Source organism: Loxodonta africana, chromosome 19 (genome assembly GCF_030014295.1).
Source record: "Loxodonta africana isolate mLoxAfr1 chromosome 19, mLoxAfr1.hap2, whole genome shotgun sequence".
Taxonomy (NCBI): Eukaryota; Metazoa; Chordata; class Mammalia; order Proboscidea; family Elephantidae; genus Loxodonta; species Loxodonta africana.
The window spans coordinates 6,699,675-6,711,634 of record NC_087360.1 but is presented as its reverse complement, the minus strand read 5'-3'; the positions used below and the strand labels follow the sequence as shown (position 1 = coordinate 6,711,634).

Below are 11,960 nucleotides of genomic sequence, written 5' to 3'. Positions count from 1 at the left end.
TCATATTCTGCAAAAGAAAACACATTATGCCTTCTGGGATGAATGACAGATCCTTCTAATCGACCATTGTAAGTGTGTGAATGTGGCCAGCTTAGAGTACTGATGTGATAGCATATCAAAATCTTTCATAATTTATTTGAAAAGATGCTGAATTTGTTCCTAGGTACAATTTTTAAAAGCTATTCAGCACTTACGCTCATCCAGAGACTTCACAGATAGAATAAAAAGATTATCTACAGACCGGGAAAAAGTTTTTGGCTATGACAATTCTGATCAGTGTCTGATCTTTAAAATCTACATGATACTGTGAAAACTCAACAAAAAGACAAATAACCCAGTTAAAACATGGGCAAAGGATACAAATCGGCACTTCACTAAAGAAGACATTCAGGTAGCTAACAGATACGTGAGGAAATGCTCACCATCATTAGCCATTAGAGAAATGCAGATCAAAACTACAATGAGATTCCATCTCACTCCAGCAAGGCTGGCATTAATCCAAAAAACACAAAATAATAAACGTTGGAGAGGTTATGGAGGGACTGAAAAACTTATACACTGCTGGTGGGAATATAAAATGGTACAACCACTTTGGAAATCGACTTGGCACTTCCTTAAGCTAGAAATAGAGCTACTATATGATCCAGCAATCCCACTCCTTGGAATATATCCTAGAGAAATAAGAACCTTTACACGAACAGATACATGCACACCCATGTTCACTGCAGCACCATTTACAATAGCAAAAAGATGGAAGCAACCAAGGTGCCCATCAACGGATGAATGGATAAATGATGGTATATTCATATAATGGAATACTACCCAACGATTAAGAACGATGAATCCGTGAACATTTCATAACATGGAGGAATCTGGAAGGCATTATGCTAAGTGAAATTAGTTGCAAAAGGACAAATATTTTATGAGACCACTATTACAAGAACTTAAAAAAAGTTTAAACAGACGAAATTATTCTTTGATGGTTACAAGGGTGGGGAGGGAGGGAAAAGGGTATTTCACTAGACAGTAAACAAGAACTATCTTAGGTGAAGGGAAAGGCAACACACAATATAGGAGAGGTTAGCACAACTGGACTAAAGTGAAAGCAAAGAAGTTGCCTGAATAAACCAAATGCTTTGAAGGCCAGAGTAAGGATGGGGGTCTGGGGACCATCATTTCAAGGGACATCTAGGTCACCTGGCATAACAAAATATATTAAGAAAACGATTTACATCCCAGGTTGGTGAGTGGTGTCTGGGGTCTTCAACGTTAGCAAGCAGGCATCTAAGATGCATCAGTTGGTCTCAACCCACCTGAAGCAAAGGTAAATGAAAACACCAAAGACTAGGTAATTATGAGCCCAGGAGACAGAAAGGCCACATAAACCAGAGACTACATCAGCCTGAGACCAGAAGAACCAGATGGTGCCCGCCTACAACCGATAACTGCCCTGACAGGGAACACAACAGAGAATCCCTGATGGGGCAGAACAGCGGGATGCAGATCTCAAATTCTCATAAAAAGACCAGGCATAATGGCCTGAGATTAGAGGGACCCCGGAGGCCATGGTTCCTGGACCCTCTGTTGGCCCAAGACTGGAACCATTCCCAAAGCCAACTCTTCAGACAGGGATTGGAGTGGACTATATAGACAAAATGATACTGGTGAGGAGTGAGCTTCTTGGCTCAAGTAGACACATGAGACTATGTGGGCATCTCCTGCCTGGAAGCGAGATGAGAAGGCAGAGGGGGACAGGAGCTGGCTGAATGGACACGGGGAATACAGGGTGGAGAGGAGGAGTGTGCTGTCTCATTAGGGGGAGAGCAGCTAGGAGTACATAGCAAGATGTGTATAACTTTGTATGAGAGAGTGACTTGATTTGTAAACTTTCACTTAAAGCATAATTAAATAAAAAAAACTTTTCAGGACCCAAACATGTTTAAAGGAAATTTGCATCTTTCACAGATACAGAATTTAACTTCAACCTGCATTCCAGAAGGCACCCCTGTAAGTGGGGAATTGCACAGGGTTGCTACTGCCGAGGGCCTGTCGGCTTCCCTTGCGTTGTCCTGGTACAGTGTCCACTCGTTTGGCTTGATCTCATTGAAGCGATGGCAGCCCCTGGCTTTTGTTCACCACCGTGAGCCTGATGTAACTTCAGCAAGTGTTTTTTGCCTTCCTGTAAGGCACTGTATGTAACCTGTGTGCTGGCCAGCTCTTGGGCGTGTAGTGAAGAGTGCCTGGCTCTAGTCAGGAACGCTGCTTTTAGGCCTTTATGTCATTAATGGATGCTTTTGGCAAACAGTCTGGCATGCAGGGGATGATGAAGGGAGGTGGACTTGGGCATGTCCTCTCTTGCCAATTTGTCAAGTAGCCAATAAGTTGTATTTCTGGGAACTGAGAATGAGTAAAGTCTCTGAAAAACTCAAGTAATATTTAGGTTGAGTCTTAGGAGAACCATGAAAACATTTTAGATGGGACTGAAAAGAGTAAAAAAGATTTATGGTTTTAAATTCTTAGTCTGTAGATCCCCATGAAAAAAATTCTGTTTTGGCCTGGCTCACGAGGGGTCAAGAGGCTTGTCAACCTGCCCCAACTACAGAAACGGTCTGCTGGCAAAGACGGCTGCGGTGGTCATAGATAGAGCTTGATGAGTTCATCACTGACTGCTGAGGGCGTGAGGACGCCCAGGTCTGTGAACAGCAGTGTGATTAAGGATGGGGGCGTGTAGTCGACCCAGGGATGTTCCTCCTTGAGGTCTTGTCCAGCCTGCACAGACCTCAGCGTGTCCGCCTTGTACTGAGGGAGAGGAAAGCAGAAGTTAGCTGCGGCGCATATTTAGGGCTCTGGACGGGTGAGGCTGTGGCCGGGGCGGTTAGTGCGCTATTCCTGGAAAGTGCTCTCAGGAAATGGGGAGAAGGCAGCTGAATAGCACGGGGCTGAGGAGGGCCAGGTGCTGCCGGGGTCATGGCATGCTGCCCAGGGGCCTGAGTGGAATGGAAAACCCAAACCACATCTGCCCTTCCATGCTGGGCTGGATGAGCTGAATCCACTCAAGAGAGCACTATTTATAGAGATGACCACGTGCCAGGCACTGTGTTAAGCCCTTCCCCTAGATTATCTCATACAGTCCTCATCACCTTGTCAGATACAATTAACCTGTTTCACAGATCAGGAAACCAAAGTTCAGGGAGGCTTAAAGACTTGCCCAAGATCACATGGCAGGATGTGATAAGAGATGGGAGCTGAACTCAGAGTTTTTTTCCAAAGCTTGGACTAACCACTAGCTCTCCTTGCTGCCTTTTAGCACATGTATTGAGCTGCTTAAGTGAATGAGAGACCAGTGGACTGAAATTTTGGCAACAAATGTGTGAGTCTTAAGTTCAACAACTCCTAAGTAATCTTTATATCCCAAGTATTGGAGGAAATTGCAATGGAAAGCGAGTAACTTTTTGGACCACTCTTAGCATTGCGTTTTTTCAAAGATTTCAGCCTTGACTCAAATACCCCTTCAAATACATAAAATGCTTGCCTTAAACTTATCTGGGACATCTTGCTGGTTTAGCGGGAAGAGCCGAACAAACTTGAAACTTTCTGCAACCACGTAAAAAGGCTTGTTTTGTGCTTTGGCGCACACAGCCATCTGGTGGGTTCCAATCTGGGAAGTCAGAAAATGGAGAAGGTTGAGTCCTGTACGTCTGAAGTGGAATAAAAAGTGTACAAATGAACATGATACATACCTAATCTGGCTTTGGAATTAAAGGGGACCTTTCAAAAAAGAAAACAACCTTTCACAAAACCTTTCCAAGTCAGGCAATGGATAGAGAAATTGTAATAAAATATTCGGGTCAAATACGCCCAATTTGAAAAAACAAAACTGGAGTTGAAGCCTGTTTTGAGTAAATACAAATTACATCCCCTTAATTTACACAGACCAATTCCCAAAGCTGAAGGAAATGCAACCAAAATAAAAGTTTCTCTCGACTGCCCACTGCAGTGGTTCCTGGGACTAGAGAACGAGTCAAGGCAGTGATGAAGTCCCGAAGCTGGGCAGGATGAGGAGGCTGACGGCTTTTAGGGTACAGTCCTTTCTGGTGGCTGCATCAGCAATGTATCTCTGTGCTTCTGTGGAAGAACTGTGAAGAAATGATGCTCCTACCTTGTTAATAATCCCTCCATTTTCCACAACTCCTTCGGCACCAACTATGACAAGATCTGCTTTTTCCATGATATAGCTAAGAAAATTAAAAAAAAAAAAAAATTGTTCTTTTTTTTTTTTTTTTTTCCTGGCCCTTGTTAGTAGCATTATCATCTGCAAGGATCAATGTTCTCTTTTTATCATGGTAAGTTCCTCCCTAACCACCTTTCTTCCAAAGTGCACGGAGCACACGAGACCATCTCCCGTTGGCATTGAGTCCTGTCACAAGGGCCTTTAAGGCCTTCTTTGATCACGACCCCACAATAAGACACAATTTACACAACCTCACAGTACATACATGCACACAAACGTGTGTAAGGGAAGCAAGAGCTCCACAATACAGTATCTATCCTAGCTGGGTGTGGTAATTCTGATTTCTGTTCCACTAATTAGAAACAACTCAAAAATCAAAAATCCTACTGTGGTCTGAAGTTAGAGTGTGTTATGCAATTTAAGAGTCTTTCTAGTGGGGCAGAGGCAAATTGACCTTTTAAAATGAACAGTCAGTGGAATTCCTCAAAATGTGTACTTTGGAACACTTTCTTAATTTCCTTCCTCATCTGTGTCATATCATTTCTTGCCGAGAGATTATGACTCCCGTTTTCTCTTGTGAGGTGCGCTAGCCACCCAGGGACCAGCTGACCTTTTTCTCAGGAGAGAAGCTGCCTGGGTGAGTAAACAACCTCAGTGTGCCACGGAGGCCAGTCCATGTTTGAGGATGTAGGGAGGGCTCTACTTACACGTTCTGACCCTAACCGACCTTTGCATTTTGCTCTTAAAATGCATGAGCCCTTTTATCCATAATCCTATGTCCACCACTCGCATTCTTCCGATTCCTGCAGCCCCCGCTCCTGCATGCATTATCAAGGCCTAAGTTAGAATGAGCTTTGCTACCTTAATGTAGCTCCATAATTAAGAGGCGGGAGGTGACCTGTGCAGTTTTACAAATGGGACGAAACCTTCCATCTGGAAACCCTTCTCCAAGCCAAGCTGGGGGGGGGAAGAAAGATGAACGTGGCCGGGAAAGGCCGGTGCTTACCCAACGGCAGCATCCAGGATCACAGTGACGGGGACATTGAGGTGGGACAGAGCTCTGGCCATTTTCTTACTGAAGATGACATTTTGAGAGCATTAGAGAAAGTCATAAAAGGCCGCATAGTGATGTCCGATGAGTCACTTAATTTGGACAGTGATACATGATATTAGGCTGAAACTCCAGTTAATATTGATGGGTTAAAGGGCAGATCCCAAGATGCTGGACTAAGAACTTAAGAACTGGTGTTCTTCAAAAGAAAGTATGTATTTCAGGAAAACTATTCTTGGGGGCCCTGGGTAAGACATACAAATTCAGGATAAAGGGGAAGTTTTCCTTTTAGTCTGGGTAGTTAGACATGTGAGTTACCTAACCCTTGATCAAAACAATCTTTCAATCACTCTCTTCTTTTTCCTCTGATTTAACTACTTAAATACAAATTCTAGATCCTATACTGTAATCTACTGCAAGTTCACAGTGATTTTCTTCCTGGGGGAGGAAAGGGCACAAAGATAAAGCTGACTGACGGGCAAGTGGGCACTTTTTTGCTCTTCTTTTGATGGATTCTAACCCACAGTTTGCTCCTGAAGGTGACTGCTGGGCACGTAACTGAATGGAAAGACACTTGCCCTGATAGATCCGGCTGAGACTCTGTGATGTACACGCTGAAACGCTTCTTGGCCGTGACGGCTGCTTCCAGGACCCTGAGGACCACCCTGGAGGAGGCGTGAGTTAATATCCTCTGTGGACCGAGAGAGCTGGGTCAGACATGGCAGCTTACCTACGCTCACCCACGCCATTTGTCATGGTAGCACTTGCTCCTGGGAACCTAAGCGTTCTCCACATGGTTCCTGCACAAACCAACTATCATCGGAAAGGAGCTCCTTAGAGTGCACCGAGAGCCAAGGTCACAGACAAGCTGAAAAAGGTTTCTGCCAGAGGAATCTATTAGGGTCTCCCCTTCCCACAGCAGGTGCAGAAGTGGAACCCCCATGCAGTGGTACTCACAAGACCCCCCAGCCTTTGTATCTGAATGCTCCATTACGTTCCTTCGGGTTGGTTTTCCTATTGCTAAGACATGCGTTGCACACCTGGGCCGACAGGCACCAGGCAGGTAACGTGAATACGTGAAGTGAGTCGGGCAGAGCCGGCAGCGAAGTGGAAGGCTCGGGGGGGTCAAGCTGCTCTGGCCCACTGTTGCCAGATCATCTGGTTTTTCTAGAGAAGCTTAAAATCCAGTATTTACATGTTGGTAAGTAGTGGGAAAGATTTTATAAACACAGACACAACCTTCGTGGGCTGGATACGATTTGCAGACGACTCGGGCATAACTCGCTCTAAGGAACAGAGTGCAGAGGAGTGTAATGCGAGGCGGATGGGTGCCAGTTCTCTAGCTCCTTCCTTGTTAGAACGGAGGTTCTCAGGCTGTAGCCCAGACCCACTGACTCAGACTGTGCCTGTGGTAAGGTGCCCAGGTGACTCACCTGCAGGTCCAAGTTTGAGCACCTCTGAAAAAACCAGTTTCTGTGGAGTCGATTCTGACTCGTGGCACCCCACAGTGCTCTGTAGGGTTAATGGCTGGTTTTTTGGAAGCAGCTCGCCAGACCATTCTTCTAAGTTGGCCAGCCGAGCACGTTACCTGTTTGCACTCCCCAGTGACTCCAGCTCTGCTCTGAATACAGCCTAAGTCGGTGCCGATGGAGGCGGTGTGCACATGAAACACAACAACCAGCGAGCCTGCGGAGCAGCAGCGCTGCACTGATTGTGCAGAGGGGAGGCCTCGGGGACAGACAGTCCTCACCGGGCCTGTACTTAGCCAGAAGACAGCTCTGTTTGCAACCAGCTTGTGTACAAGTTCCACTCATGTCACTTACGTTATTTATTTAATACTGAACTTCAAAGACTGGGAAAGGGGTAATAAAAAGGAGGACAGGACTTAAGAGTCAAATGCAAGTCAGTAATTTTGTGGTCAGTGGAGGCTGAGGCCGCAAAAAGGACGTCTGCTGGTGGGAGAGGCGCCATAAAAGCTTTATGAGCCCTTTGTAGGGAGACAGGCTCAACCTGCAGCTCTGGCCTTTCCTCACCCAACGCAAATGCTTGGCAGCTCTCCATCTGTGTGGTTAACATTTGAAATGAAGTCAAAAAGAGCACCTCAATCCAGCCCTACTCTTCAGCAGGACAATGTTCAGTATTAACCAGAAACAATGGCTGTTCTGGGCTGATTTAAATTAGATTAGTACGAGTCCAATAATACAGATACTTCTTGAGCAAAGCAAAAATCCAAACCTATTGCCGTCGAGTCGATTCTGACTTATTGCGACCCTATAAGAAAGAGTAGAACTGCCCTATAGGGTTTTCAAGGACTGGCTGGTGGATTCGAACTGCCGACCTTTTGGTTAGCAGCCTGAGCTTCTAACCACTGTGCCACCAGGGCGCCTCTTGAGGGAAACATCTTATTAAATCAAGAACCCTCCATGTTGTCCCAGGGTTTTTCTCAGCCTGTTTTTAATGACCAAAACCCACTGCTGTTGAGTTCATTCTGACTCATAGTGACCCTATGGGACACAGTAGAACTGCCCCATAGGGTTTCCAAAGCTGTAAATCTCTATGGAAGCAGACTGCCCTATCTTTCTCCCAAGAAGCAGCTGGTGGGTTCGAACTGCCAACCTTTTGGTTAGCAGCTGAGCCACCAACAATTGTGTCACCAGGGCCCCTGTTTATAGTGACAACCATCTACATATATAGAGCGTTTACTATGTGCCAGGCAGAGTCCCGAGACGCTTACACATACTAACTCATTTAATTCTTCTAACAACCCTGTGAGGCAGGTACTATTATTACCCTTATTTAACATTTGTGAAAACGGCAGCACAGAGAGGTTTGGGAACTTGCCCAAGGTTGTAAAGCAAATGAGTGGCAGAGCCAGGATTTGACCCAGTTTGACTCCAGAGCCCTTGCTTCTCATCACCGCACGTGATAGACATCTACTTACGGCCCCGTCTTTGATGAAGGTGTGGCACAGATCTGCAATTTTATTTCTTGACAGCGATATTCTCCTGAGGTAAAGCTCTCCCCTCTCAATCATGATCTTTTTACATTTGGAGTAATCCTAGGGAGGAAAGAGCAACGTGAGAGGACGGAGAGGGTCACAGTAAAGCCGAGGACATGAGAGGACGGAGAGGGTCACAGTAAAGCCAAGGACATGAGAGGATGGAGAGGGTCACAGTAAGGCCGAGGGTGTTTGTAAGCAAATAGGGAAGTGGGAGGGCAGGGCTTACAGAGTATTCCAGGGAGGTCAGGCTGATGAAGCGAAGGAAGAGTTCCCCTCCAGAGGACACGGCCACAGAGGAGTCCACGCCACACAGGGTTTCTATGGCATTGGTGAGGTTCGCTCGCAGGCCCTGGATTGTCTCCCCTGGAATGACCACACGAGGAATGTGTTCTTTTTAGCACCACAGCCCCTTGTGGAGGCTGAGATTCATGAATTCATTCAGTGATTATTTACTGGGTGCGTACACTAAGCCTGGGTTCTCCAGCTGCTGAGGGAACATCAGTGAACAAGATGCATGAGGTTCCTGCTCTGCTGGAACTCCCCTTCTAGAAGAGGGGGCAGACGATAAACAAGCACCCAGATAAACAGGCAAGTTAATTACAGATGTAACGGGGACAGAAAAAAGCAGAATGAGAAAGGTGCAGCCACTGCTTTACGATTAACGATGTATTGCAAAACAGCTCTTTAAGGTGTTAAAAAGCAAACCTGTCACTCTGAGGACTAAGGTGCCCCTGACCCAAGCCATGGAATTTTCATTTGCTTCATATGCACATGAAAGCTGGACAATGAATAAGGAAGACTGAAGAAAAATTGATGCATTTGAATTATGGTGTCCTTGAAGAATATTGACTATACCACGGACTGCCAAAAGAATGAACAAATCTGTCTCGGAAGAAGTACAGCCAGAATGCTCCTTAGAAGCCAGGATGGTGAGATTTTGTCTCACGTACATTGGACATGTTATCAGGAGGGACCAGTCCCTGGAGAAAGACATCATGTTTGGTAAAGAAGAGGGTGAGCGAAAAAGAGGAAGACCCTCCATGAGATGGACGGATCCAGTGGCTCCAAAAATGGGGTTAAACACAGCAACAATTGTGAGGATGGAGCAGGACCAGACAGTTTTTCATTCTGTTGTACATACGGTTGTTATGAGCTGGAACTTACCTCATGGCAGCTAACAATAACAACAACAACAGGGGTAGCCTCCTGGAATGGGGGCCATTTAAACTGAGACCAGACTAAGGAAGGATCCAGCCCCATAAAGATCCGGTGGGAAAGTTACCAGGCGTAGACTATAACAACGCAAAGTCCCAGAGATGGGCACAAACTTGGCCTGAGGAGAAAAGAGGTGCCAGCACGACTGAAGCAGAGCTCAATGAGGGGGAGCAGAGAAGGAAGTAGGTAGCAGATGCAGAGGAGGTGTGCAACGTGGTGGAGGCCCAGGGCTTTGCATGTTATTGTAAGGACAAGGGGAAGACACTAGAGACTGTCTTAGAGACACCGGTCTCTAGGTCAGCCCTTTAGAGGGCTCTTTAATATCATGCTACATCCACGTAGATACCCGGGTGGCATGATGGTTAGGAGCTTGGCTGTTAACCAAAAGGTTGGCAGTTCAAATCCACCAGGTGCTTACTGGAAACCCTATGGGGCAGCTCTACCCTGTCCTGTAGGGTTGCTATGAGTCAGAATCCACTCGACAGCAATGGGTTTGGTGTGGTTTTTTTAATACCCAAGTGTTTACATTTAGGATGTCTGAATTAATAGATCACAGTTAATGTCATTAAGTCCAGAATTTATTCCAGGACATTCTCTCTAGCACCTGCACAGAATCTGGCACAGGGAAAACGTTCGATAAACATTTGTAAAGCTGAGGTATTGCTAAATTTTAAACTTTACGGTTACCTTGATACAGCAGTTACTCGCACAGAAAGGATATTTCACTTGTAAAAGGGGGGCCCTTTGCCAGTGAGTTTATGGTAATGGGGGTGGAGCAATTCAAAAAAGGAGGGTGAGAATGGCTGCACAACTTGAGGAATGTAACCAATGTCACTGAAGTGTACATACAGAAACTGTTGAATTGGTGTATGTTATGCTATGTATATTCTCAACAACAACAAATAAAATTTAAAAAAAGATTTGGAAATAAATAAAATTGTCAATACTCAGAGATTGAAATGGGGGGAGCCCTTTGATGATAACTTGAGGACTCTCTACAGGTTAAAAGGAACGCTTAAATGAAGAAGAATGTGAGCTTGGAGCTCTAAGACCTAACGTAGGCAGACATACATCTCTCACTTTCTTCACTTCTCCTAACAGCTATTGGAAGACTTTCCTAAGGCCCAGCATGTTTGAGGATGCTCTTCTCCTACCTTTATCTCTCTTTAAGAACTCCAGCAAAGTTCGGATGGCAGCCACTGCTGAGGCCATGTCAGGATCTTCTTTGATCTGAGACTTGAAGTATTCAATTAACTCTGGGAAAGGAGAAAAAAAGAGACGTGGTTAATGACTATTAACCTTAGGAAAAAGGAGCCCTGGTGGCACAGTGGTTAAGCACTCAATTGGTAACCAAAAAGTTAGTGGTCCAAACCCAGTCAGCAGCTCCACAGGAGAAAGACCTGGTGATCTGCTTCCCTAAAGATAATGGCATTGGGAACCCTATGGGGCAGTTCTGCTCTGTCACTTAGGGTCGCTAGGAGTCGGAATCGTCTCGACAGCACCTAACGATAACAACAGTAGGAAACAAAACAAGGAATACTTTCTTTTCAAGGTTTTGGCTGTAAGTGAACTTCAGGGGGACGACAAATGTTAATGGGAACGGAAATGACGCCAGTTTACTGTTCGTAAGCTTTCTTCCTGTCTCATTTTGAAAAGGCCGTCCATGTTCAATGGTATAAAATTCAAGCTCTGCTAAATGATAGTGAAAAGTCATTCTCCTATCCTTAATCCCAAGTCCTGAGAGGATTTAGAATCAACCACCATTATCAGTTTCTTCTACATCCTTTCAAGGAGAGTCTTGGCTAATTCAAGCGCACGCACACATATACACATCTGTGTACGCAGAATTCCACCACCCTTTGTTTTTTTACATGATAGGTACTTTGTACATTAGCTTGCTCCTTGTTTTTTACTTAAATGTCTTCAAAACCATATTAGAGGAGTATGTCGGCTATGCCTTACTTTTTAGATTGTAACAGATCCACTAGGGCAGGGAGTCTTATTGCTATTTCACATACGAAGAAGGCGAGTCTTCGAAGGCCTGCACGCTCGTCCAAAGTCTCACTTTTTTGGAGAATGGACATGGGAAGAAGCGCCCGGGGGAGGGCAGTGCCTGTGGACACTCTCAGGGCCCATCCCCCACCTATAGGAGCAGCGAGGGAGATGTAGCTTTTACTAGAAGAAGGACATTCTGCAGAGCTGCCTGAGCTTGGAAAGCGACCTCTCTTCTCTCCGTGTGCAGCCTGGGCGTGCGAGATGGGAGACCCCGACCCGCTTTAGGCGCAGTGGCCCCAGCCTGCCTCGCCCCACTTTACCCTTTTCGTCCATGGTGCGCTCCGGACGGCGAAGCTCGGGAAGATCAGAAGCACCCGCGCTGCCTCGACAGATGCCGCAACTGTGCCGGCTCGAAGCCTCTGAGACTGACAGCGCGCGCCGCAGTTCTGCAGCCCATTTCCGGCGCG

At 45.9% G+C, this 11,960-nt stretch overlaps 1 protein-coding gene across 1 annotated transcript; it reads right to left on the bottom strand.

Annotated features, from left to right (window-relative positions):
- Positions 1–947: 947 nt before the first annotated feature.
- On the bottom strand, positions 948–11,957 carry EIF2B1 (eukaryotic translation initiation factor 2B subunit alpha). The gene is made up of 9 exons (XM_064272104.1): positions 11,814–11,957; positions 10,653–10,754; positions 8,510–8,646; positions 8,224–8,340; positions 5,857–5,973; positions 5,238–5,302; positions 4,160–4,235; positions 3,533–3,658; positions 948–2,799 (listed from the first exon to the last, which is right to left on the bottom strand). Exons 1-9 carry the CDS (start codon positions 11,824–11,826, stop codon positions 2,635–2,637), a joined length of 918 nt encoding a protein of 305 aa, XP_064128174.1. The 5' UTR covers positions 11,827–11,957; the 3' UTR covers positions 948–2,634.
- Between the last annotated feature and the right edge of the window lie 3 nt (positions 11,958–11,960).

Bases quoted from the DNA above. Each gene is read 5' to 3' on its own strand.
- EIF2B1 (XM_064272104.1), bottom strand. The intron at 8,341-8,509 runs GTAAGCCCTGCC...TTTCCTCCCTAG, and splicing joins TGACCTCCCTGGAATACTCT to GATTACTCCAAATGTAAAAA. The intron at 4,236-5,237 runs GTAAGCACCGGC...TAATTTTCTTAG, and splicing joins ATCCTGGATGCTGCCGTTGG to CTATATCATGGAAAAAGCAG.